At 44.8% G+C, this 27,105-nt stretch overlaps 2 protein-coding genes across 2 annotated transcripts; both read right to left on the minus strand.

Annotated features, from left to right (window-relative positions):
- Window positions 1-2,709: 2,709 nt before the first annotated feature.
- Ccl21 (C-C motif chemokine ligand 21) lies at window positions 2,710-3,855 on the minus strand. The gene is made up of 4 exons (XM_005326228.4): window positions 3,698-3,855; window positions 3,476-3,596; window positions 3,200-3,382; window positions 2,710-3,121 (listed from the first exon to the last, which is right to left on the minus strand). Exons 1-4 carry the CDS (start codon window positions 3,762-3,764, stop codon window positions 3,088-3,090), a joined length of 405 nt encoding a protein of 134 aa, XP_005326285.2. The 5' UTR covers window positions 3,765-3,855; the 3' UTR covers window positions 2,710-3,087.
- A 15,738-nt stretch (window positions 3,856-19,593) lies between these two features.
- Spata31f1 (SPATA31 subfamily F member 1) lies at window positions 19,594-26,496 on the minus strand. The gene is made up of 4 exons (XM_078047770.1): window positions 25,642-26,496; window positions 24,968-25,013; window positions 24,371-24,431; window positions 19,594-23,672 (listed from the first exon to the last, which is right to left on the minus strand). The coding sequence occupies exons 1-4, from the start codon at window positions 25,783-25,785 to the stop codon at window positions 19,703-19,705; spliced, it is 4,221 nt and encodes a 1,406-aa protein (XP_077903896.1). The 5' UTR covers window positions 25,786-26,496; the 3' UTR covers window positions 19,594-19,702.
- Between the last annotated feature and the right edge of the window lie 609 nt (window positions 26,497-27,105).

The raw sequence follows: 27,105 nt of genomic DNA on the forward strand, positions 1-27,105 counted from the left end.
ATAGTTGTATTTAAAGGATGGAGTGACAGGACAGAAGAGTTGGTAAAAGAGCCAAATATTCACTTTTTACAGTAGGAATTCAAGTGGTAATATTTAAAACAGATAAATCAAGAAACAGGGATCATTATTGGGCACAGTGGTGCACTCCTGTAATCCAAGCAGCTCAGGAGGCTGAGGCAGGAGGATGGCAAGTTCAAAGCCAGCCTCAGAAATTTAGCAAGGCCCTGAGCAACTTAGAAGAACCCTATCTCTAAATAAAATATAAAAAGGGCTGGGGATGTGGCTCATGGTTAAGTGCCCCTGAGTTCAATCCCTGGCGCGCGCGCGCGCACACACACACACACACACACACACACACTAGGGATAAGCACTAGATATGGTAGCACATACCTATAATTCCAGCTACTGGGGAGGCTGAGGCAGTAAGATGGCAAGTTCTAGGACAGCTTCAGCAACATGCTGAGACTCTGTCTCAAAATAAAATTAAAAAGTCTGGTAACGTAGCTCAGTGGTAGAGTGCTCATGTGTGAGGTCCTGGGTTCAATACCCACTAACCCCCCACCCCACCTCCCCAAAAGTATTAGCAAAGTTATTTGTTGATAACGGCAGTAAGTCCTAGAAGAATAGCTCAAGACTTAAAAGTTGTAGGAAGTGGTGGTGTTCAGAATAAGATTCTGGTACTTTTTGATTTGTTTTTAAAACCATAAGGATTTTTTTTTGAGTTATGTGTTTTACAGAAAGGAGAAAGGACAAAGATGAAGGCAGACAAGGAGAGTGACAATTTGTTCTCTGATGAAATCAATAACATATTGCACTCAGGGCTCGAGGACGAGTCCAGACAGGTCATCGAGGTGGGATAATTCAGTGAACTATCAGGTTTTGTTTGTTCTGCTTAAGTTTTTCCCCTCACTTCAGAGCAGATGAGGATTTTGGCTGGGCTGAGGATAGAGGCATCCTATGTCAAAGGCCCTTCTGCCTTTTGTAAAAGTCTAAAGTAAACCAAAGAAGAGGTTGTGCCCTAGAAGGAATGGGGAGAGGGAGAGAGAATTCTTTACAGCTGGGGAGAGGATTGGTTTGTGGTTCCAGCCTGTGTAAACACTGGGCTCTAGTCCCTGGCTGTGATAGAGCAAGTGATGGGACTCTGAATAGAAGACTTTGGAGGGTTGGGAGGGCAGGCCGGGTTCAAGCCCAGAGGCTCTCAAATCTGAATCTCCACATTCAAATTTGGCACAGAGCTGAAGAAACATAATTGCTGAGACCACAGGGGTCAGAGCATTCACTGCTGATGTCCAGTGATGGGATGGGGCTGGAGGCGAAGTCGGTGGGTGGCCTCCCCTGGAACTTGGTGTTTTTATGAACTTGCTATAGCCTTTTGCAGATGGGATTCCCTAAGTGTGCCTAATGTCAAATTCTTTTTCACCAGCACTTCAGTGCAAGAGCTTGGAGTAGCAATTAAGTTCACTTAAAGAATATTTAAAAATACAGGGCTGGGATTATAACTCAGTTGGTCAAGAAGTGCCTGACTTGCATGTGCAAGGCCCAGCACTACAAAAATAAAAATAAATAAAATAAAAATAAAAATACAATATTATTTCTTCCATATCTGAGTTTGAAGGCTAAGATCACACCTGATACACAAGGATGGGTAAAGAGGAGCCCCATCTTTTCCAGCCCCAACAAGAGTGAGGACAGCTACTGTAATGGCTTTGGGGTAAATGGCGAATGCTGTGGCATACTCAGGCTCCATGGAAAGAAAGGGGGCTGGGCAGCCACCCCTAGCTTCTTAGGTCCCTGCCTTTCTTGTCTTTTCCCCAGGATCTGTCCCCTTTCTTTCTTACATTTCTAGGCCCCAACCAACCATCCTTCCTCTCCCTGACTAGAAATGAGTGGGGAATAGGAGGGTGTCTGCTCTGAGGACGAAGAGGTAGGGGGCCCAGCTGGAGTCTTCTTAAAGACTCTGACAGATTTAGTCTGATCCTGAGCTTCCAAAATGCCCAGCCTTGGTTTCAAGAAGTTAAAAGGAGCTTTGGTATCCTGGGTCCTAACCAAAAGAGGAAGAGGAAAAACAGAGGGAAGGAGGCTCTCCCAACTGGGAAAGAGCTGAGGGAGCCAAAGAGCTCAGATAGACCTAGAAAGAGATCACGGAAGTTCCATTCCACAGAGACAGGCCAGAGAGGGTGGGGAAACTTCACTGAACAGGGCAGAAAGGAGTCCTCTTGCGTCCTTGGGGTTCCTTCTATGGCTGGAATTATAAATAGGGTAGGTTTCGGTAGAACTTGTATTTGCCTTTGTTATCAATGGGCCCAGGCCACAGTGTTGCTCTTGAGGACCTCTTGGGTACTTGGAGGTTCTCATTCCGTAGGCCCCAAGGAAAGGGGAAGCAGTCCTTGGTAGATCTGGGAAAAGATCTGGAAGTCACTGCTGGAGTAACAGAGTGCTGAACAGACTCAGGAAAGGAAATCCCTGCAGAGTCCCAGAGACCTGCAAAGCCATGTGTGTATGTGTGTGTGTGTGTGTGTGTGTACATGTGCATGTGCATATATGTTCCAGGAACAGTGGCAGAATATTCATTGGCAGAAACTCTTCAGAGACAGGGCCCATCAGCCTCTCTTCAACTGCCCAGAGGTGTGGGCACCTGGGGGTGATTGGGAACACAGAATAGAGTAGATGACCCCACCCTGTAGTGACGAAAACACACAGGAACAGGGATTTGGGTGGGCGGCTGCAACAGCTTTTTATTTGGTTAAGCATAAATCACATTTAAAAGGAAGAGGTGGGATGTAATGGGGAGCAGGGTCAGGTCTTGGATCCTGGGTAACCTCCCAGAGGGGACAGTCCTGCTGTCTCCTTCCTCTGTCTCTCTGGGCCTGGCCCAGCATGGGCAACTCAGCCATGCAAGGTAGGGATGGGAATACAGATGGGTTGGCTGAAGCAGCAGAAGGGGGTGTGACAAGGGCTGCATGGGGTGGCTGCTCTGGGGCTCCTGAGTCCTTCCTTGCTTATAGTCCCCTTCTTGCCCCTTGGGTTGGGTCTTCAAGCCCTGATGAGGCTGGTGGGGGTCTCCTGGGCTCCAGGCTGGTCACTGAGCTAAGGCCCTTTGGGGGTCCGTGGCTCTTCAGTTCTGGGGGGCAGAAGAAGCTTGTGAGGGGCTGACCGAGGCTCCCCTTCACCTCCCCCATCATCCCTTCTGCTTTCTCACCTCTTGCAGCCTTTGGAGCCCTTTCTCTTCTTTCCAGGCTTCTGGGTCTCCCTGTCCTTCCTACAGCCCTGGCCTTCTTTCCGGGGGGCTGGTGGCTTGTCTAGACGCTTCATCAGCTGCTGCACCCAGGCCTCCTTGGGGTCTCCGCAGAGCTCTGGCTGGGAGCGCTTCTGGGGCAAGAACCTTGGGGTTGGAGGTTAGTAAGCCTTCTTAGCTTTGCCCACCATACCGCCCCGCTCAACCATCAGCCTGTAGCCACCCCCTTGTGCCACTCACAGGATAGCTGGGATGGGGCAGCCTAAGCTTGCTTCCTGCTTCCGGTAGCCGCGAACAACCTTGTAGGGAATCTTCCTTTGGCTGTACTTTAGGCAGCAGTCCTGAGCCCCTCCATCACTGCCTGCAGAATGGGGTTCACAGGGACATAGGGGCTGCTTAAAAGCTATTACCTACATGTCTCCAGCCCCTTTCCCCCAGCTAAGACTCCTCCCTCCTTGGTACCTTGGGTCCAGGGGACGCAGAGGGCCAGGACCAGGATAAGGAGGCTCAGAGCCAGTGTCTGAGCCATGGCTATGGCTGAGTGTGAATATGAGGCGAGAGCTGTAGGCAAGATGGGCAGCTGAAAGTTGGGGGGTCTCTGTGTGGGCTGGGACTGGCCTTCTGCCTATTTATGCAGTCTGACACTTTCACTTCCCTCATCACCCCTCCTTTTCCTTCCTGAAAGCTGGCTGAGCCCTCTCCTGGCGCTCAGCCTCACTAGTATGCCTGGATTAAAACCACACAGCCAAACAGTTCCCAAGCTGCCTGACTCGACCTTCATAATATCGGTGGAATCCATGAGGGCCTCCTCTTATTTTCAGATATTGACTTGGTGCAAGCCTTGCCACGGCTCTTCTGGGCACTTTGGTGGCTTCCTCACGGCTCTCTCTGGTGCTCTAGACTCCACACTCTCTCTCCTTTAAGCAAATCTGATAATAGGCCTTTATCAGACACACGACTTGCAAACATAATCTCCCATTCTATGGGTTGTCTTTTCATTTTGTTGATAGTGTCCTTTGAGTCAGGAAAATTAAAAATTTCAATGAAGTTCAATTTACCCCCACTCACCCCCAATCCACCCCCAGCCATTACCTGTGCTTTTGGTGTTGTGTTTAAAAAAAAATCATCATCAAATCAAGGCTCATGGTGATTTTATTCTAAGAATTTTAGAGTTTCAGTTCTTACATTTAGATCTTTTATCCATACTGAATGAATTTTTTTTTGTGTGTATAGTGTAAGATAAGAGTCAAATTTCACTGTGCATGGGTGTATGCATGTGTTTGTGTGTACTAGGGATTGAATCCAGGGCTAGGCAAACACTACCACTGAGCTACGTCCCCAGCATCTCCTCCCATTTTTAAAATTGTTTTAAAATATTTTAAAAATATTTCTTTCTTTTTCTTTCTTTCTTGTGCTGAGGATCAAACCTGCGGCCTCACACCTATGAGGCAAGCACTCTACCACAGAGCTACAGCCCTAGTCCTCCTTTTAAAATTTCATTTTGAGACAGGGTTTCTCCTAGTTCCTAAGTTGCTGATGCTGGCCTCAAACTTGCAATCCTCCTATTTTAACCTCCCTGTTATATGGGATTAGAGGTGTGTACCCTCACTCCTGGCTTAGGGTTCAACTTTTTTAACATGTGGATATCCAGTTTTCCAGCACCTTTTGTTGAAAAAGACTGTCCTTTCCCAATTAAGTGGTTTTGGTACCCTTGTTGAAAATAACTGACCATATGTGTGAGGGTTTATTCATTGCATCTGTCTATATATCTATCCTTATGGTACTGCCATTACTATTTTAATTATTGTAGTTTTGTAAGAAGTTTTGAAACCAGGAAATATTAATTCAAAAACATTGTTCTTTTTAAAGATTTGGCTTTCTAAATAAATGAAAAGATACCCCTATTCATGGCTTAGAAGATTTAATATTACTAAAATGATAATACTCTCCAGAGTGATTCACAGATTCAATGCATTCTCTATCAAAAAGTAAAATCCATCCTAAAATTTATATGGAATTTCAAGGAAATGTGTATACACACACACACATTTGTATATATGTAAGTATGTATATATAAGTACATATACATTTATATATATATATATATATGTATGTGTGTATATATCTATATTTATATCTATATCTAAATCTATATATCTATATATATATATTCTTTTTCTTTTTTTCTTTGGTACTGGGGATTGAACCTAGAGGTGCTTTACCACACATCCCCAGCCCTTTTATTTTTTATTTTGAGACAGGGTCTCACTAAGTTGCTTAGGGCCTCATTAAGTTGCTGAGGCTGGCTTTGAACTTGTGATCCTCCTGCCTCAGCCTCCTGAGTTGCTGGGATTACTGTGCATCACTGTACCTGGATTTCCCCACTGAGTATAACATTAGCTATGGGTTTTTCAATTATTGCCTTCATCATGTTGAAAACGTTCCCCTCTATTTCTAGTATATTGAATATATTTTTTTAAATCATGAAAGGGTATTGGATTTTGTCAAATGTATTTTCTGTATTAACTGAGATGATCAAATATCACATTAATAGATCCTTTGATCTATTAATGTGATATATTAAATTGGCTGATTCTTGTATGTTAAACTACGCTTGTATTCTGGGAATAGATGTCCCCTGCTCATGGTATATAATTGTTTTAATATGTTACTGAATTTGCTTTTCTAATATTCTGTTGAGGGTTTTTGTGTTTATATTTGCAAGGGATATTGGTCTGTAGTTTTACTTGTAGTGACTTTGTATATCTTTGTCTAGATAATGTTGACCTCATAGAATGGGTTAGGAAATGTTAGCTCTTTTTCAACTTTTTTAGAAGAGTCTGAGAAAGATTAGTTAATTATTTAATTAATTAAACTGATTGATTGATTAATTAATTCTTGACATTTTTGGTAGATTTCATGAGTGAAAGCATGTTCCTGAGTTTTTTTCTTTACTGGGATTCTTTTTATTACTGATTTAATCTTCTTACTGGTTATAGATCTGTTCAGATGTCTTTTTGAGTTTTGTGAATTTATTCATTTCATCCAGGGTCTCCAAATTGTTGGAATACAGTTGTTCATACTATTCTCTTATAATCCTTTTTGTTATGACAAATTGATAGTAATGTCTTACTTTTATTTTTGATTTTAATAATTTGAATCTTTTTATTTATTTATTTATTTTAAAAGAGAGAGAAAGAGAGAGAATTTTTTAATATTTATTTTTTTAGTTTTCGGTGGACACAACATCTTTGTTTGTATGTGGTGCTGAGGATCAAACCCGGGCCGCACGCATGCCAGCGCGCTACCGCTTGAGCCACATCCCCAGCCCTTGAATCTTTTTTATACTGGGTATTGAGCCTAGGGCCTGCTGAGCTACATCCTCTAGAGATCCTTCTGCTTTAACGCAGGCACTTACAACCATAAATTTCCCTCTTAGTACTGCTTTCCCTGCATCATATATGGCTTGGTATATTATGTTTTTATTTGCCTCAAGTTACTTTCTAATTTCCCTTGTGCTTTCTTCATTGATTCTTTGGTTGTCTAAAAGCATGTTGTTTAATTTCAGAATATCTGAGCTTTCTAGTTTTACATCTGTAAGGACTTCCAGTTTCTTTCCATTGCGATTGGAAAAGATAACTTTGTATGATTTCAGTCTTAAACTTCATTAAGACTTGGTTTTTGGTGTAACGGTGTTCTGTTCTGTAGAATGTTTCATGTTCACTTGAGAAGAAAGTGTACTCCTTTGTTGTTGGGCAGAATCTTCTCATTATGCCTGTTAGGTCTAATCAGTTTATAGTGTTGTTCAAATTCTCTGTTTGCTTATTGATTTTTTTGGTATTGGGGATTGAACCCAGGGTGCTTAATCACTGAGCCACATCCCTAGCCCCCCCCACCTTTAAATTTTTTTTTTTTTTGAGACAGGGTTTCAATAAGTTGCTTAGGCCATCACTAAATTGCTAAGGCTGGCCTTGAATTTGCGACCACCCTGCCCCAGTCTCCCAAGCTGCTAGGATTACAGGTGTGTACCACCGTGCATGGCCTCTTATTAATCTTTTATCAGGTTGTTTTATCCACTATTAAAAATGGGTTCTAAAGCTATTATTGAAGAACTGCCAATTTCTCCTTTCAGTTCTGTCAACTTTTGCTTGTAGTGTTGTGGAGCTCTGCAATTCAGCATTTATAACTGTTGTATCTTCTTGCTGTATCAGACCTTTTAAAAAATATATGATGTCTATCTTTGTCTCTTGTAAACTTTTTGAACTAAAAATCTATTTTGTCTGTCAATTATATAGCCACCTCAGCTCTCTTTTGGACACTGTTTGCATCCTTTTATTTCCATGCTGTGTCTCTTTCTCTCTCTTTGTTCTGGGGATTGAACCCAGACACATTTTACCACTGAGCTAATCCCTAGCCTCTTTTATTTTTATTTTGAGATAGGACTTCACTAAATTGCTGAGGCTGGATTTGAACTCATGGTCCTCCTTCCTCAACCTCCTGAGTCGCCTGGATTACAGGTGTGTGTCATTACTCAAGGTGTCGTTGTGTCTTTATATCTAAAGTGAGTAGGTAGCATACAGCTGAATCACATTTTGCAATATATATGCCTTTTAATTGGAGGATTTAATTAATTACTTATAAGGAAGACTTTATTTCTGTCATTTAGATATTGTTTTCTGCACATCTGATATGCTTTTTGTTCCTTAATTCCTCTATTACTGCCTTTTTTGGTATTTAGTTCATCTTTTTGTAGCATACCATTGTGATTATCTTCTGCATTCCTTTTCTGTATATTTTGTAGTTATTTTCGTAGTGGTTGCCTTGGTTATTACAATTAACATCTTAAACCTAAAACAATCTAGATTAGTTTGAATAATACCAACTTAGTTTCAAATGTATATAAGCACTCTACTCCTGTTCATCTTCGTCTATTCTCCTTTATATTACTGTGATAGATTACATCTTGATATATTGTGTGCCCACTAACATAGATTTATAATTATTGTTTTATGCATTTTCCTTTTAACATTATGTAGGAAAAAAAGAATCACAAACCAAAATTGCAATAACACTAACTTTATATTTCCTTATGAAATTACTTTTACCAGGGATCTTTGTTTTTTTTTTTTTGTAAGCCTGTGAATTACTATTTTAGTATCCCTTTTGTTTCACCATGAAGGATTCCCTTTAGCATTTCTTTTGCTTTTTTTTTTTTTGGCAGGGGGGACACCAGGCATTGAACTCAGGGGCACTCAACCACTGTGTCACATCCCCAGCCCTATTTTGTATTTTATTTAGAGACAGAGTCTCACTGAGTTGCTTAGCGTCTTGCTTTTGCTGAGGCTGGCTTTGAACTCTAGATCCTCCTGCCTCAGGCTCCAGAGCTGCTGGGATTACACCACCATGCCTGGCTCCCTTTAGCATTTCTTATAGTCAAATCTACTAGTAACAAACTCACTCATTTTGCTTGTTTTTTTCTTAATTCTTTATTTTTATTTTTTTAGTTGAGGATGGACACAATACTTTTGTTTTATTTATTTATTTTTATGAGGTGCTGAGGATCAAAACCAGTACTTCACACATGCTAGGCAAATGCTCTACCTACCACTGAGCTATAACCCGAGCCCCTCTCCTTAAATTTTTGAAAGATAGTTTTGATGGAAATAGAATGCTTATTTAAAAATTATTTTTTTTCTTTTAGGACTTTGTATACCATTCCATTGCCTTCTGGCCTCCATGATTTCTGAAAATCTGCTGTTAATCCTACTGAAAAATGAGCTGGGGATGTAACTCAGTGGAAGAGCACTTGCTTAGCCAGTGGGAAATCCCTGGGTTCAATCCCCAGCACTGAAAACAAAATTAGTGATAATCCCTTGTACATAATGAGTCACTTCTCTCTTGCTTTTGAAATTATTATTATTATTTTTTTGGCTTGAGTTTTGACTCTAGTATGTCTTTGTGTGGATCTCATTGAGATCCTGCTTATCCTATTTAGAGTTTGTGAGCTTCATGGAAATGTATATATATATATATATTTTTTTTTATTAGATTTGGGATGTTTTCAGACATTATTTCTTCAAAAACTTTTTCCATCCTGTTTTTTCTTTTTTTCATCTAGGCCTCCCATGATGATATATATATATATGTTTTTTTTAATCTTTTTTTCTTTCCATTTCTCAGGCTTGATCATTTCGGTTGTCTTATCTTCAGGTATGCTGATCATTTCTTTTGCCTGCTCAAACCTGCTGTTGAATGCTCCTAAGTGATCTTTTTCACTTCAGTGAAATTTATTTTCAGCTCCAAAATTTCTATTTGGGTTTTTTTTTTTCATAATTTGGAGCTGTATTTTCAGCTCTAAAATTTCTATTTGGGTTCTTTTTCTTGATAGTCTAAATTTTTTTTTCACATCCTGTTTTCCATATTTCCTTTAGTTATTTGCTTAAAGTTTCCTTCAGCTATTTGAGTTTATTTAAGACAGTTAAAATTTTCATTTACTATTCCCAGTGTTTGAGCTTCCTTGGGGATGGTTTATGGCAAATTATTTTTAACTGTGAATAGGCCATACTTCCTTGTTTCTTTGTAATGTTTTGGTGAGAACTGGAAAATATGAATATTATAATGTAGGATAATCTTTGGAAATAATTTTTCCATTCCTTAGATGTTGCTGATATTTGCCGGTTGAGAACTATGCCATCCATTTGTGACTTTTCATGACTTATTTTGCAAAATGTGCATTCTTTTTTTGGGGGGCATGGAATACTGGGGACTGAACTCAGGGGCACTTCCAACACTGAGCCACATCTCCAGTCCTATTTTGTATTTTATTTAGTGACTGGGTCTCAGTGAGTTGCTTAGTACCTTGCTTTTGCTGAGGCTGGCTTTGAACTCGCTTCCCGAGTTCTCAGTCTCAGCTTCCCGAGCCACTGGGATTACAGGTATGTGCCACTGTGCCTGGCCAAAATGTGCATTGTTTGATGTGAGGGGTCACTGAAGTTTCTGTTTAGAATTTCTGGTCAGTTAGTGACCTATGAAGGGTTTCTCACCATCCCCTTGCAACACATATAAAAACATTTCTGTAGTTTTAAATCTTCTGATATATGTTGTTGGGGAAGTTACTACACCTCAAAAGGCTGAAACCAAGGCAAACCTGTCTCTTTGGGAACTACCATACTGACTAAAATATATAGACCCAAATTGGGGGCAGGGATGAGGTTCCCATTGCCCTCTCTGCCTCTAGCCAGCCACTCTAGGAGTGTGGGATGCTATCCCCACAGTGTTGTCTGGGAGGAAGTTCATGCATTATGCTCTCTTATTAAAGACCATCAGCTTCTTCCTTTATCAAGTACTCCTGCTGCTGTTACAAATGCCCAATCAGGTTCCAGAGTTCTGAGATGGTTGATGTCAATCACTCTTTCCACCTCCGAAGTTGCTTTCCTGGAGGGACAAATCCTTGGAGCTTCTTACCCTGCTGTTTTACATCATGTCACTCCTGTAGTTTAGTTTTATTTTTTGGCACTCTGGCACTGAGCCATATCCCCAGACCTATTTTTTTTTTTTTTGTATTTTATTTAGAGACAGGGTCTTATTGAGTTGCTTTGTGCCTTGCTTTTGCTGAGGCTGTCTTCGAACTCTTGATCCTCCTGCCTTAGCCTCGAAAGCCTCAGGGATTACAGGCATGCGCCACCATGCCGAGCTCCTGTAGTTTAGTTTTTAACATTTAAAATCTTTTATCCACTTGGAATTTATCTGGATGTACACTGTATGAGAAATATTGGGTCATAATTTAGAATCTATGTTTAAAACTGAATCAAGACCTCAGAGTTGTGACCCCCAAGTCAGAACTGGAAAGCCCATCTGGTGTCCAGAGTACTAAACCTAACAGCAGGTTCCTCATCACCAGTATTTTTTTTTCTTCATTCCCAGTCTTACCAAAAACAGTTTTATGAAAGGATGGCTTATGAAGGGGCAGGGAAACCATATGGTGTTGGAGAGGGAATGAGGACTAGGACAGATGCAGTTAGGACAGAAGTGGTCAGGGACATAGTAGTGACAAAAATATTGGACCCACAATAGGGGTATTGCTTTGGGGGAGGATGGGATGTGGAGAGGTTGGAGATGGGGATACTTTTGGAATGAATGTGAAGGGGTGGTGGTTTACCCTAGGTTCACAGGTGAGAGGGGATGAGATTTGAATGACCTAAATGATAAATAATTGAGCCCATGAATCTTAGGTTTTGTAACAGAAGTGCCCTTGCTGGAAAGAGGCTGGCATTCCTGGAACATGACTGGGCGTTAACAAAGAGATAAGGTTTCATGGATCTTTTACCTGGTCTGAAGGCAGATCCTGACACCATCAAGTTTTAAATTCCCATCTCCTCATTCCCACCCACCCCCAACTGCCTTTGAGGAAATAATTTAGGTAGTACTGAGTGGTCTATGTGTGAAGTTTTCTAAAAAGTCAGGATAGCATGGGCCTAGATGAGGGTAGGAGACAAATAGATAACAGAATCATATCGGTGCTTCCAAATTTGGCTGCAGTTCACAATCACCTGGGGAGCTAGTTAAAAATACAGAATCAGAGTCAGTACCCTAGACCATCTTAAATAGAATCTAAAAACGGAGCCAAAGAATCTGTAAGTTGTCCAAGCATTTGGTGAGGGTGGGGCTGAGAAAGCTACCTGGGCCAATTCTGCTCCCAGCCCACACTCCAGATGGGCACAGAGCTGGTAGGAGGGAACAAAGTTGGTTTGGGGAAAAGGAAGCTAGAGAGATGTCTCCCCTACCTCTCTTGAGGGGGGAGACTTTCTAACCTGGCTGAGTGTATAGAAAAAGTGGAGTGAAAGAAAGAATGAAGGGGATTGTGCTGTATCTTTTCCTGAAACCCCAGGATCTCTGTCTGTCTCTCTCACCCAAGAAACTTGTTGTCCTCTTGTCTTTATTTATGCCATTATGAGGTGGCTTCATATTTGTGTCAGATGTATCCACAGCTCCATCAGGTCCCATACTCACCCGTCTTTCCTAAATTCAGAGGAAGATCTTCCTAGGATAGACCCAAAGCCTCTACCTCTGAACTTGAGCCTGCAGAGGTAGAGCAGCCTCAGAGAGACATTGCATTCTGGAGATATTGGGTCCTCCCTTCTTGCTCCTGAGGCTTAGAACCTAAATTAGGATCCCTAAGAGAAAGGAGGCAAACAGCAGGGGCTTTGCTGGAGGTGGAAACCTGGCTGGACAAAAACCCAGGGCAGAAAATAGCTGCCTTGAGAGCAAGGAGATGGCAAGTCTCTGTCCCTCCCTGGTCTGTGGAAGACCTGGGGGCATGAGAGGCAGGGAGTGAATCCAGGTATAGATACAGTGCCCAGGAGGAGGAATGAGGTGATAAGAGGAGTTGTGACCCTTCTCTGGGATCCCAAGGCTTTGGGGGACCCAAAGTGCTCTCTAGGATCCTTGGCTACTCACCCAGTCATTCCTCTGCCCACAGCTGCTGGCCTGGCTTGTCCCACCCTTTGGCACCATGTGAATCTTATCCTGGGTGTGGCAGTTTGGAGTCTATAGCCCAGAACCCAGGCCTCTTTTTCTCTTCAGGCCGGGCTGTATGTAGGTATAGGGGAAGGTACACAAAGACTTGGATGGCTGCACATGGGAAATGTGAATGTCCACCAAGAGTTCTAGTCCTGAGGGTGAAGGTTTTGGTTTGATGAGCTCCTAAGCAAAGCCAGATACTATTTGATGACTGGTCCCTGGTGGTGTTAGTCACCTTTTCCCTGCTGGGGCAAAATAACTAAGACTTCAACACATGAGTCTTGCGGAGATATTCCAGATCCAACCCAAAATCCTGGGGGTGAAGGAAAGGGGAGGCACGTGGGGATGGTGTCAGCTCTACCCTGATAGTGAGTGTGGACTGATATGCCTTATGACCAGATGGAGACCCTGGAAGTGGGGAGAGGAATTGTGTTTATTTGAGCCTCCCTCAGCCTCAGTATCAGCAGGCCCTCTACCTGTTTAGGACAGGCACCTGGGCCACTTCTGTGGTAGACAGTTTAGGTGTGAAAGTTGAAAGAGTCTGGAAATTCCCACATTGGGGAGGGCCACATTCCCCTCAGCCCCAGGCCAGCCTGCTCCCGCCTGCTGGGGGCTTCCAGGGCAGCAGATGCTCCCAGCTTGGCAAGCAAGGAGGCCTATGGCCAGAATTTCAGCTAAGAGACTTGGCAAATCTTGGAACATGATTTGGGGTGGGCAGGGCCCCATGAGCCTGTGTATCCAACAAGGGTCAAAGGGCCTGGGTGCTTTGGTGCTCCTGGGTTCCCAGCAGAGCACTGAGCCCTCCAGGAACAAGATGCCCCATGGACTGGGCTGTTGGTCCTGAAAGAACCACCAAGACCCTGAGGTTACAAATGACACAACCCTTACTATGGGTGTGACATCGATGTGCCCAGAGTGGAGACATACATTACCCAATGTGTCACCACCCAGGGTTAGGGCTAGAGTTAGGCTTGTGCTTAGAACAGCAGGGATGTTGTGGTTGCAGACTGGAGTTGGACAGTGGTGAGCACAGAGCTGGGAGCCTGGTGATGTGGAAATGGGATTCAGGATTGGGTTTGTGATTCTGGTTGGTAAGAGCTAGTGTGCCTTGGATTAAGATTGTGTTAGGGTTGGAGTAGGGCACTGCTTGCATTTAGGATTGGGATTAAGATTGGCCAGGAGTTCAGTTTTATGATGGAGAGCAGTCTTAAATTTCTAAGAGAGTCTGGAAAGGGACTTAGGCGAACCAGTGTCCCCATAGTTATCCAACTAGGGCAGATAAGTGCCCTGATCCTGGGGAAAGGGAACACCACAGTTTTCTACATCAAACTCATTTGGCCATGTAAACATGTTCACTTAACACCCAGCAGTATTACCTTTCTATGTGGGTTATATTAAGGGTTTCCCCTGAAGTTGTCTCTGGGAATGGGGTTGGAGTTGATTTAGAGGTAGGGGCATAGGATGGGATTGTGGCTCACATTAATTAAAGTGTGGGAAAGAGATACACAGTTGGTCATGCCCTGTGTCAGGAGTGTCTTCCTGGGTACCCAGGACCTGGTTCTTGAGGGTTCCCTGAGGGTAACTAGACTGAATGTGTCTGTCTGGTTTGTTGTTCCCTCATGCCTGCCATGTCAAGTCTGGGGCTCAGGACCCTGCAGGCATGGATCCAGCATTACATTGGGGACCCTCTGTAGGTGAAGGATGGGCTGCTGAAGAGGGCAGGGGACACACTTCCTGAGGGAGACAGTTCTTTAAGAGCACACAGCCCAGCTATTGAGCCCAGTGGTATGCATGTGAATCAAAGGACAAGAAATAGGACAGAAATAGAAACCAGAGGTCAGAGGAGGGAGAGACAGGCCTGCTCAGCAGTGGCCTTGAAGCTTAGGGAGGAGTCTGCAGAATGGGTTTGGATCGCACTTGTCTGTGGGTTTGTGCGAGGGGCTGTGTCAGTTATGTGTGCAAACGTGTTTTTGAGTCTGTGAGTTTTGGGGCGTATGTCTACTGGGGCATGTCTGACTCAGGGTGTTCATGGGTTAATGTAGGTATGTTTCCTACAGGTGTTTGTGTGTGCTCTGAAAATTTTTCTGAGTGGCAAGGGTAACCTTGCGTCTTTTCTCGTATGTACCTGTGTGGCTGAATGTCTGTCTCTCTGTCTCTGTGTGTGTGTGATCTCCTCTGTCTTCTCACTTCTCTGTCTGCCCCTCTCCAGCCCCCCCTTTGCCTGACACACCCCAGCTGCCAGCACTGTTTACCGCAAGCAATGGCTTCCCTTCCCACTGTCTGGATTCCCATGGTCAGGCTGCCTGCCCAGGGGCCTGCCCCTGTGGCCTCTGTAGGGGGCCTGACCTTGGAAGTGATACACTCTGGAAATCCCCCAGTGTGCTCCTTGCCTGGTCCTGGATCCAGAGAAGTTACAGTGAAGGAGGGGCACGTGGAAGGGAAGGGGGCCTGTTGGCAGCACCCACCCATCCTTCTGGAAACAGCATCTTTCTCTGGCCAGTCCTTCTCCCCATGCTTTTATCCCAACCAAGTATTCAGGGTCCTGGCCTCTCTGTCTGTGGGTTTGGGAATGCACAGTCCCCTGCAAACCCAGTTAGACCTGGTGAGGATCTGGCACTTTGTGTCCCCAGCACCCTACGTGCCTGTGTTATGCTTACTTCTCATGTCCTCATTGAACTCAAGGTTGTCCCCCCATCTCTCCTCTTCTTGCAGTGGACACAGGAACCATTCTTGTTCTTCCTCCTATGACAGGGCTGTCCTAAGCCATGGGTTCCAGAGTCCAGGCAAAGTATTAAGTTTTGGTTGGATGATAGAGAAGCAGAGGTCCAAAGGCCTCCCCAGGGTGCAGGAAGCAGCATCTCCAGGGGGTTTATTCTTGTGCTCATCCTGTGTTCTTGCCCTTCCTGCCTGGGCTTCAGTGAGCTGGCAAAAAAGCCAAGCAGCCTTTTTAATACTCCCTGTTGGTTTTGACCCAGTCTTGAACAGAAATGATATTGTGGAGAGGCCACTGTCCTCCCTGTGCTAGTGGTCCCTTGCTTGAGATTCCTTCCAGACAGTTCTGAAATGACTTCTGGAGGGCCTAAGGAAAGGGTTCTAGAAGGTCAGGCCATTCACCATATCACAATGTGGTAGAGGTGAACCCCAAAGTTCCCAAGCACTGATGCATTCCTAGCATCTACCCCTAAATCTGGAGTAGCAAATTCTTGAATGTATGCGTCTTCTGATTTCTCCTCTCTTGAGTTGAGGGAGAGGTAAAGGGTGGTGTTGTGCTAGGGTTATGAGATAGCAGGCTTCATCCTCCATCAGCATACTGTGTGGCTCTCAGACTGCTCCTATTCTCTCAGATCTTGGCTTTGTTGAGAACTCAGGATCCAGAGGTCTCAGTTGAAGCTCAATTCTTCCTTCAGCTCTTTGTTATGGGGCTTTGTTCAGCAACATGGGCATAAGGCAGGTAGGAGCCTGTGGGGGGCCCTGGGAAGGGCCTTCTCCACCCTAAGCCAGGATGTGTGCACACTAACCCGGCTTCCCACCTGATGCCACTGTGACCCTTCTGAGTGAATTCCATTCATTCTGGGCTTTCCTTAGTGTCCTATCTCTGTGTCCCTCTGTACTCCCACCAGGCAGGGAGGATGTGCCTGTCCCAAGGCCTTCTTTGATCTCTGGGGGTGCTTCAGGAAAACACCTGCAGAGTGTTGGCTCAGCAGGCCTGGGCCTTGTGCCTCCTTCCCTGGGGGCCAGTTAGGGTCTGGGCCTCCATCCTTTTAGGCACAGAGTCACCATTCAGAGGAGGGACTCATTCATGCTTCTTCCCATCTGGGGTGCTGCATCCTGTCACAGTAGACACATTGTGCTAATCTGTGTGGTCTATTAGAGGAAGCAAGTCCTGCCACAACTTCCTCCTGGTTTGACAGGATGCTGAATGATTCTGGATTTCCTTAGGAATGAGGGGCATGCCCTGTCCCTCAAACCACATGATAAGAAAGTCCAGCATTTTCTTTTCTTTCTCAAGCTCTTGACATCTCTTGTGGTAAGTGGAAGGAGAATGTAGAAGTGCCACCTTCTGAGGGACATTAGGTGGCTAATATAGGTCTATCTTATCTACTCAGGGCAGCTTATTGCCTTCTTGCTTCCCAGCTTTCTCCTCTCACACCCAATCCTCTCTGGTCCCTTGTTGAGCACTAGGATGCCACATGCCCCTTTTCTTTTTTTATTAGCCCCTTGCTGTTGTGCAGGTTTGATGCATTTGGTGTTTTCTCTGGGATCTGTCCTGTTCCTCCAGTGTTGCAAGAGCACCTGCTTCACACACATAATCTGCAACTTCAACCACTTTTTGGTGTCCGCTTGGGCTCTCATACTGGGACCAATAACTTAAACCCCAATTGAAATTTTCTGTGGTAACTTTCAGAATCCCTCTATACCTCCAGTTTTTTGGCTTTGACTCTCTGTATAGCTCTCACCCTTGTGGTCCTTTCCTAGATTTCTTATTCACCCCTCTGGGTCTTTGTCCATGCTCTAATTAATTGTGGAAGAAATCTTCATTCTTCTGATCCACTAACTGCTCTCTCATTAATACTATGTTCTTTGTGTTTACATAAGCAAAGTGTCTGTACTTTAGCCAAAGCTGGCCCCTCCTGGGGACTTGCTCCCATTCCTTCATTTCTCCCACTCATTCATGGTTTCAGCAACTCTTCCCTTGTTCTCCTACATCATTAATTTATCCCCCTTAATTGCATCTTTTCCATAAACATTCAATATTAATTTGTGCAAACTTTTGGAGCATATCTTCTTGGTGCTATTGCCTCATATTTATGCATCTTATTTTGACCAAACCTCTTGAAAGAATTGTTTGCTGTCACCAGTTGCTCTCATTCCATTCTGTCTTGAATCCCCTCCAGCCATGTCTTCATCTGCATCATGTACATGAGGCTATTTTTCAAAAGTCATAATCTCTTTGTGGCTAGATCTGATGGTCCTCCTCTTCTTTGGCTTTCCATGCAGTCAATCACTTTGTCTTTGAAAGATGTCATCTTTTGGCTTCCAGTGTACCACACTCTTGGTTTTTCTGCTACCTCAAGGGCTATTGCTTTTCAGTTTCTTCTTACTGGTTCTTCCTATGTTTTCCAACTTCTTAAAGTAAAAGTATCCCACGACCCAGTTCTTAGATCTCTCCTTCATTTACATTCACTGCCTTGGTGATCTAACCTCGTATTATGGTTATCTCTCTTTCTCTCATGAAGACAGGATTCTCTTTGGGGACATCATGTTTCTGTGTTGAGGATAGACTGTTTAGGGTATGGTCTCAGGATGCTGCTGCTTCAGTTTTGATACACTAGAGGATGTGGTAAGTCATAGTCTGGATACATTTTTGAAGGTAGGGACAATAAGAATGTATTGATGGGTTGGATGTGGACTGTTAAGGGGAAAACTTATGGATGTTACATTCCACTGTACATGATCTGAACAACTGGAGATATGGAACTGCCATTAACTGATGTGGAAAATATGATCAGAGGGTTTGATGTGTGTGAGTGGGTGGATGTGGAGCAGATTTCAGGAGTTCATTTTTGTATAGTTTGAGATGAATATTTGGTTTCCAAGTGTATATATTGAGTAAACAATTTGGTCATGTGTCTATCACATGATATGAGATCAGGAGCTCCACGTGGCAGGGCTATGTCTGTTCCAATGTTGTGTTTGTAGTAGCACCTAACATGAAATAAGTACTTAAATATTTAATTTTTGAATACAAGATACTTCTTAAGGTCATTTTATTGTGACAGTTCCTTCTCATCATCTGAGTACTTCCTCCTGAGTCAGGGCTTCATAACTCATAGAATTCATCACATTATGTAGTGCTTTGTCTAGACCTTGGATGAAACTAATATAAGTATCCTTATGCACTAGACACAGTTAAACCAAAACACTAGAGAGACCAAGAGATCTCTGAAATAAAAGGGCTTATCAAGCCATTACAGATACTAGCCAGAAAAATAAAGAATGAGTTCCTGGGACAAGTTTTCACAAATTCCAGCAGCAGAACTAGGTTGGAAAATGTCCACTAAACTGGAGCCAAACATATTTTTTTTTATTTTTAAGAGAGAGAGAGAGAGAGAGAGAGAGAGAGAATTTTTAAAAATATTTTTTAGTTTTCAGTGGACACAACATCTTTATTTTATTTTTTTGTGGTGCTGAGGATCGAACCCAGCGCCCTGTGCTTGCCAGGCGAGCGCGTTACCAGCCCCAAGCCAAATGTATTTTTAATAAACTGTGGGAAAAGAAAGCACCGTAACCTACTTTTGCTATGGATAATAAGGGCACAATAATGGGAATTAGGCAATGTTTTGGGATAGGAGGAAAATGTATAAGAAATATTGTCTGGATTGGTTGGGGATGGAGTTCAGAAAGTTTATATGTAAACAGAACATGGTGGCGATGGGATTTTAAGTCAACACTAATGGTCCTTTTGTTGATTCCATCTGCAGCTAGTAACTGATTAATCTCCTATCTTCTTCATACCACCCTCTGGACTTTGTAATTAAATTTAGGACAATTCAGAATTATTCTTTCCACTATCCTCTATCTAAAATAGTGAGGTAAATGTGGATGGTAAATTATCGGAATTTAAGCCCAACCTTTACCTTCAATATGCCTTATTCAAGTCCCTGATAGGGAGCAGTGCAATAGTGTCCCTTCTGAAATGTGGCTGAAAACTCCTTTCCGACACAGGAAGGACTTCCTAGCCCTCTTCATGCCACCTTTTAACAAAGTATAATGAAGACAAAGAGACAGACAACTCCGCTTAGAGATATAGAGTGTATTTCAGGTGGTGCTCTGCTACACCTGTTCATCAATGGAAATGAAAATAGCGCTCTTCAAGGAATGCCCGGGTTGGGGAGCCTCGAAACACTTCCTCATTGCTTTGAGAGTTCTCTGGAGCAGGATGATGTTTCAGAGCTGAGGGCTCCCTGGATGGGAGGCACCAGCCACTCGAGGACAGTGCCGAGGGCAGTGGCGGGGATGGCCCTGGGTTGAGGCAGAGCCATGCTGTCGGGAGCGTAGCCGGAGCTTACTGTCTGGGGAATGGGGACCATTTAAGGCAGCTGGGCCTACTGGCTTCTCAGGGGAGGCTGAACGGGCCTTGGCATCTAAGAAGGTCAGACCCGCTGGCTTCTTAGGGGAGGCTGAACGGGCCTTGGCATCTAAGAAGGTCAGGCCTGCTGGCTTCTCAGGGGAGGCTGAACGGGCCTTGGCATCTAAGAAGGTCAGGCCCACTGACTTCTTAGGGGAGGCTGAACAGGCCTTGGGGTGCCCACTTGGCTTCTCTGTCTTAGTTCTCCCCGTGGGGCTTTTGGCTGGAACGAGGCTCTTTTCAACATTTTCTTTTCTGGTTTTGGACACTTTCCCAGCTTTGGAGAACATGGACTCTACGTGCCCTTTGCCTTTCTTCTCAGGGCTAATGCAGTGCAGAAAGGATTTTATTTTATTTCTCAAGTCAGTCTCTGGAACGATGGGCTTCTTGTGAGAATGGGCTGGCATTGCCTTCCCCTGCAAGACCTGACTGTGCAGAGTTTGGCCCTGCAAAGGTTTACCCTGAATTTTCTGGGGGAGGAAAGACTTGTCCTGGGAAATGCGAGGCACCAGGGGCTGGGCATTCTTAGGGTTCCTTGTGGGCTCAGGGATGACATGTGGCTTGCTTGGACTGTCTTGCCTGTCAGGCTCAGATTCTTTCCCCCCAGGAACTACTGGAGGTGGCTCTGGGGACTGCAGCTGAGGGTGATGCTGGTGGCTAGGTGGACAGGGATCCTCAAGAAGAAAGCTCTGGTTCCATCGCCAGGAGCCTCGGGATGTCCTGTTCATCCTTTCTGGCCTCTGATCTTCAGCAGGGTGTCTTTCTTCACTGATTGAGGAGACCCCAAGCCCTGCATCCCCTTCTCCAAGGTCCCCTGCTGCCTTGGGTTTTCCTGGGTCCTCTTTCTTTTCTGCCAATGCCAGGACTTGGGCTGAGTCCTTGATCTTGTCAGGACTTTGGAGCTCAGGGCTCCAGGGTTCCTCCAGGATGGGGTTGTTCACACTGGCCTCCACCTGAACGCAAAGTATCTGGGCCTGGGTCATGTTCGCATTGAGTTGTGAGATCTTGGAAGCCCGGGGGGGTGATCCATGGGGCACTGGTTTGGAACTAAGTGCCTTTAGGTTGTGCTGTACTGCCTTCAACTCAGTGGCCAGCTGTTTTTTAAGGGGGATCCATTCTGAGTCTGGGGCAGGAGGAGACTCTGGTGTGATGGACAGTTCCTGGACTACTGTGCTTTCTTGGGTGCTTAGACTCCCAAGAGACTCCTGTGTGGATTTGTTGTCTGCAACTCCTGCAATTGGTTCCCTGGACTCTCTTGCCCTTATGGGAATTCCCAATTGCATCTCTATGACCTTTTTCCTAAGGTGGAAATTTAGTTTGGGGAAGATGTGTGTCTTGGATGAGAAGGGGATAGTAGGAAGAGTCTGGCTCCTTGGAGTTACCATCTCTGTCATTTCTTCCACCCGAACTTCAGGCTGGAACTCCTCTGTGTTGTCTGCCCAAGTCTCATCGTCATCTTGAAAGCACGGTTCAAGCCTCCTGCAGGGGTCTTCAGATGAGATCATCTGAGTCAGTGGAGGAGTTGGAGGCTCCTCTGGGATTTTCGGAGGCTCCTCTGGGATTTCCACAGGCCCAGACACCATCTCTGTGATTACAGGTTGGCTAGATTTTGCCGGGACCATGGCCCTAGAGAGGGCCACACAGTACAGAGCAGGCAGGCCTGACAGGAAGACCAGATACTTGTGCCGCAGCATGGTTTCCAGTTTCTCAATGGCTGTCTCAGACAGGACTCGGGGCAGCTTAGGGTGTTCAATGTCAGCACTTGGTAAGGCCTGCTGCTGCTGCTGATCAAGGGCCACTGGCATCCAGGGCATAACTTTGGGCTGTGGGTCAGGTTCACTTGCTGCCTGCAGTTCTGGGTGCTGGCTTTGTGGAATGCAAGGGAAGGGAGCCACTGCCAGGCCTCCAGGAATTCTGCATTCCCAGGAGCTGAATACACAGGCAGGGATCTGGCCCTGGTGGATCTGTCCACATTTGGAGTCGATGTGGCTCTGCAATATTTCCTTGGCCTGGGCAAACAAGTGTGGCATGGGGGTGGGCATTTGGGCTACCATGGGTGAGAATAGGACACCAGCCTCATTGTCGTCTAGGGTTGCAAGCGGGGGCATGCTCACCCTGCGTAGGGCTGTGCTGCTCCAGGACAGGGTCTGCTGGTCAGTGGAGGAAAGGAGCAACTGGATGGACTGTTGAATCTTTGGGGGCAGGCCCCAGCGATGGTGAATCAACTGCTTCTGGAGATGGAATTCCAGCAGCCTGCGGGCATGCTCTGGGAAGAAGAGCAGTTCCCTGGTGAGGACTGAGAAAGACTTTCCTGGACAGGAGGTCTTCATGGTCTCAGGGGGTTGGATTTTGTCACATGATTCATACTGCTTGGGACCTGGAGCATGCTGAGATCTCTGGAAGACTGCTGGCAGGCCCCACTGAAGCTGGAGTTGCCTCTGCAGCAAGTGCCATTCCAAGGCTTTACACTCAGCTGTAGTCAGAAATGGGACACTGACTTGATTCTTAGAGGGAGACATGCAATTTGAGGAGGTTGGGGGTGAGGCTGGGGGTGAGGCTGGGAGTAAGGCTAGGGGTGAGGCTGGGGCTGACTCAGGTGGAGTATTGGACAGCAGGGGATGGAGCTCATTGAAAAGAAGAGGACCATTCAAGGGGGACTTGGGCACATTCTTGTTCCTGGGGAGACTTTTAGAGTTCAAGAAAGTAGCAATCAGGGACTCACTGTGCAGAGTAGGGAGGCCACAGAAGAGCTGGTTGTATTTCTGCTGCAAATTGCACTGTGAGTCATTATCCTGTTCCCCATGCAGTGAATAGAGGTCATTTAGTACATGAAGGGCAGGAGAGGGTAGGGTTAGTACATTATAGTTTTGAATTTGCTGACAGTGGCGTCTATGTTCTGGATTTACATCAGACCATTCAGAAACCCAGATAGACTGAATGGGCTGTCCGGCCACAAATGAACCCCATGTCTGGTGGGAAATGGTTTTAATTTTGTCAATAATAACCTGAGAAGTCATGGAGGAAACCTGTGGGTTTTTTTCAGATCGGTAAAACAATGTTGGGTCTGGCATAAGCTGCCTGAGGGAGTCTTCGACACGCCTGGGGAGCCCCCACCTCTGGAAATGCATCCATTTTTTTACATGTACCTCAAGAAACCTCAGAGTTTTAGGATTGAGTAAAGGCAGGTGAGCGGGGAGAACTGACTCCATTTCTAAGGCCATAGGATGGGCCAGGTTAGTGATCTCTGAATTCGGTGATACTAAAGAAACCTTGGGCTTCAAGTGGTGACGAACTTGGTCCTCCCGGTCAAGGTAAGTGTTGTTCTGCATAATCTCCTGTTCATTCACTGTAACTATAGATTCCTCAAGCCTTGAAGAAGCCATAGTCTCTGGGCCCACTGGCCTATCTGCCAGTTGAAATTCCTGCTCTAACTTGAGGTGATCGGCCCAGTATTCTTGGATTTTGATGCCATCATTTTTCTGGGAAACTGTCTGGGTTAAGCATTTGTGTTCTATTAGTTGGCTTAGTGTTGGAGTTACAGATGCCACTGAAGAATCTCTGGAGTGCTGGGAATGGAGCTCCAGATTCTGCTCAAAAGACATACTTGACATGGACAACACCTCTAGGCAAGAAGAGCCCCATGATGATCCCAGTAAAGTAGAGGGGATCTGGTTATTCTCACCCTCCAGCAATTGGTCAATCTCCAGAGCCACACCATTGCAGGTTTGGCAGTAGGGATCTGCACACAGAAGCTGCCGCACACTTTCCTTCTGGGGAAGCCATCCCTGGCTGGGAAGGAAAACATGGCAACCGTTAAGGATAGAGTGACATCTGCCTCTTTGCAAAAGTGTGGCTGGGGATTTCTACCTCATCCCTGAGTCCTACAAGAGCTGGGTCTATACTGTGGAAAATGAGGTCCTTATGGAAACTCGTCATTCTGAGAACTATGGGATGCTATACCCTGCTGCTATACCCAGCATCTTTGGATATTATTCTCTTGAAATTTTAAGGAGAAAATAAGATGATAGGCTCCTGTATGAGGCATCCCGGGAACTGTCTTCCCTGAAGACAGACCAGAGGAGGTAATGTCAGCAGGGTCCAGCAAGACCCAGGAGTTGCCCTTGAAAGGGTATAAATGTAAGAGAGTAAGACAATGATGACTTCATTATTCATTCTCTTGATGGGATAATTTGTGTCATGGCTGAGTGCAATCCCATGTCGTGCCTTTTATGAATTATGCACCAGTCAAATCCTGAGTTGTACAACTGCTGTGACCCTAGCACAGAGAAAAATTAGGTGACTGCCTCTTCCCTCCTGAGACATCTGGACTCTTTACTGCCATAGCAACTTTCTCAACCAATAAACTAGTCCCAACCATGCATGTCTCCTAACCAGCCATTATCCCTCTCCTCATCCCTGCCCCAGGCCTAGCTAAGAACTCATAGGGCAGATGGGGGGTTGAAAGACTGCAAAGAGCAAGAGATCACCTTTTCATGAAAGAGAGCAGCTCCTGAGGCTCCTCAGCTTCCTCTTGGGAAGGTCTCCTAACTGAGGAACCAGGACACAGTGTTATATGGTATAGGATTGTTTCAGGGGCCTCCTATAGGAAGCTCAATTTTAAGACCTTTGACTCAGCAAGAGGAAACTAAAAACATAAGGTCAGTGCTCCAAGATATGTTTATGTACAGAATCACCATTTACAACATGATATCCCTTACCTAATGTCATATGATATTCACAATCACAATGTGAGTGAGAGGGGATCATCAGCCTATTTAATGGATAAGACTGAGATAATTATAATTATAATTCCTATAAGGTCATAAAACTAATAAATGACAGTTAAGGACATCTGCCTTACTTCTTCAATTATTTATTCTCAGGGTCATAAGGTAGTGAATTTTCGAACATTCCCATGTTCAGATTTCCCACCCATGGAAGTCCTCTGTGAAAGTCATCAATTTGGGGGAAATTGGAGTCTTCAAGATTAGAACAACCTGGATCCTGGCACCAGGGGTAGAGCGACAGATACTATATAGGAAGCTAGCCCACAGTGGGAGTCAAATGAGAGTTTGGGACTTTACCTCTTGACGCTGCATATTTATTCCTTTGCCTGACTTTTCGATGATGCTTGAAGACAAAAAGCATGAGAATGTGAGACTAGGATGCCATTTTCTTTTTCATGCCCAAAATGAGACAAAAACTCATATTTCCCATTCCCTTTCTCTATAGCTGTGCATTTTATACACTCTCCTACATTTCCTTTACCATACTCCACCTTTTTCCACCCTAACATTTCCCTTTTCTGCTTCACCCTTCTGATTCACTTCAAGATTCTGCATTCTTCATCCTCCTGTCCTCATGACAAGTTCTACAGAGAGCTTGGGATGACACAGGAAAAAAGTGGAATGGATTAAAGGGTGAGCATTTCTAATGACCCAAGGACTTCTGCTTTACAAAACTAACCAACCAGAAAAATCCCCCATATTGGGAAGTCTTGAGATCTAGTGGGATAGACTTTATAGCATCTATTTCTCAACTCAAGCCAAATAGGGAGGGTCTTGAGGCTTTTCATTGCATTGGAGGGAGAGCTGGTGAGGAATTAAATAGATTCTCAGAACAAAAACAATATACAAAGGTAACTGAAAGTATGGTATAAAAATGGGGTGGGGGGAGATTTAATACGGAGAAACAATGAAAACTTGAAAGCTTATCTGAGGCTTAAACTAGCTCAATTGTGGTGACAGTGTTTCCCTACCCGGCAGCAGCTCCTTGTAGGTTTGCGCTTCAATCCATAGTAACTCCGTCTAATTTGCCAGATAATTAGGATAAGGATGAAAAGAGAACCATAGGTATATAAAGGATATCCAGTGTCCCACAGATCAGATGTAAGGCTCAACATGGCCTAAACTTCATTAACATGAGGAGACCAACCATCTCCACAACTAGGCATTCAGGGGTCTAGTGCCAAATGACTCCCAGTGCTTCACCCTTGTCATGTCCGCCTCACAGAGGACAGAACCAGGCTGCAGACTGCATCACAAAGCCCTCCTGTTTCACAAGGGAGGCTCATGTGGTGGTTCAGTCTGTAGGAGAAGATGTCTGCTCCTCTGTGAAGGTTGCAGAGCCTGCGTCTAGAGGTGCCACATGCACATGTCTATTTCCCACTTTCTCTTCATTCTCCATTTCCCACAACAGGCTGCTGGCTCGGCTCACTCCTTTTACAACAACTGTTTGGTCACCTGTCCTAAGAAAACTGAATGCTTTTGTGACTCAGGGAAGGGCAGGAAGAGTGGAGGAAGTGTGGCTGGGATGGAGGAACTTCACCAACTCCCCACTTCCCTGGAAATATAACTGAGAAGTGCACAGGAGTTTAGGGATGTCAGCGAGTGGTTATGGCTTGCAAATGGAGAGCTTTGATATTTCTGGCAATGGGTGACAAGAAATCAGAAGTGCAAGGAGAGGAGACCATGGCTGATGAAAGGCAGGGTTGGCTGTATCTTTAAATGACATTGTGGGAGGAAGGAAGGGAGGCCCTTGGGTGTATGTATGTGTGTGTGTGTGTGTGTGTGTGTGTGTGTGTGTATGTAGGGTGGAGGGATTGTAAACATCACCTTCCATGCAGACACATTAATGTGGCTTGCTTCTGGAACTCTGTCCATGGCTGGGTGTTCAAGAGCTGTTTTTGCACAGGTTATAGCATCCTCCCTGCTCAGGGAGATGAAAGCCTGCAGAGATGGATGGGTTAATGGCCACTTCCATCTATGTGTCACAACCTGCTTGCTGATCATGGTTGAATGTATTGTTTGCCTGGAGTCCATAACTGATTTTGGAATCTTTAAGGGAGGACAAGTGTCTTCCATTCAGCCCCAGGTCCTATCACTCCTATGCCCTATTTATTTAGACATTTGTATTACCTTCTTGGTCTCTGTGGATAGTGTAATATGCCTCTAATAACCCAGCACTTCTGAATTTTACTGAGAGGTTTGCCTTAATGACAGTGATCCAAGCCAGGAAATCCTTAGGCTCAAAATCTTTGGAGAAGCTAATTTGTCTTTTTGTCTTTCCCCACAGCATCCAGCTCACCCAGCACGCATGGTGAGCTTTCAGTATGTTCAACCCTACGTTGGGCAGTGTCAAGGGTACAAAGACATTTGAGTTGTGTAGTTGTGTTCTCCCTGCCTGGTCTCAAGAGACTCACACATACATTTTCAAAAATATG

Source organism: Ictidomys tridecemlineatus, chromosome 4 (assembly GCF_052094955.1).
Source record: "Ictidomys tridecemlineatus isolate mIctTri1 chromosome 4, mIctTri1.hap1, whole genome shotgun sequence".
Lineage (NCBI taxonomy): Eukaryota > Metazoa > Chordata > Mammalia > Rodentia > Sciuridae > Ictidomys > Ictidomys tridecemlineatus.

Excerpts from the sequence above, each read along its gene's own strand:
- Ccl21 (XM_005326228.4), bottom strand. The coding sequence starts at position 3,764 with ATGGCTCAGACACTGGCTCTGAGCCTCCTTATCCTGGTCCTGGCCCTC. Across the intron at positions 3,597-3,697 it reads CTGCGTCCCCTGGACCCAAG|GCAGTGATGGAGGGGCTCAG; the intron begins GTACCAAGGAGG and ends CCCATTCTGCAG. Across the intron at positions 3,383-3,475 it reads TGCCCCATCCCAGCTATCCT|GTTCTTGCCCCAGAAGCGCT; the intron begins GTGAGTGGCACA and ends TCCAACCCCAAG.
- Spata31f1 (XM_078047770.1), bottom strand. The coding sequence starts at position 25,785 with ATGTTGAGCCTTACATCTGATCTGTGGGACACTGGATATCCTTTATAT. Across the intron at positions 24,432-24,967 it reads TAAATATGCAGCGTCAAGAG|TTAGGAGACCTTCCCAAGAG; the intron begins GTAAAGTCCCAA and ends CTGGTTCCTCAG. Across the intron at positions 23,673-24,370 it reads CTGCTCTCTTTCATGAAAAG|CCAGGGATGGCTTCCCCAGA; the intron begins GTGATCTCTTGC and ends TTTCCTTCCCAG.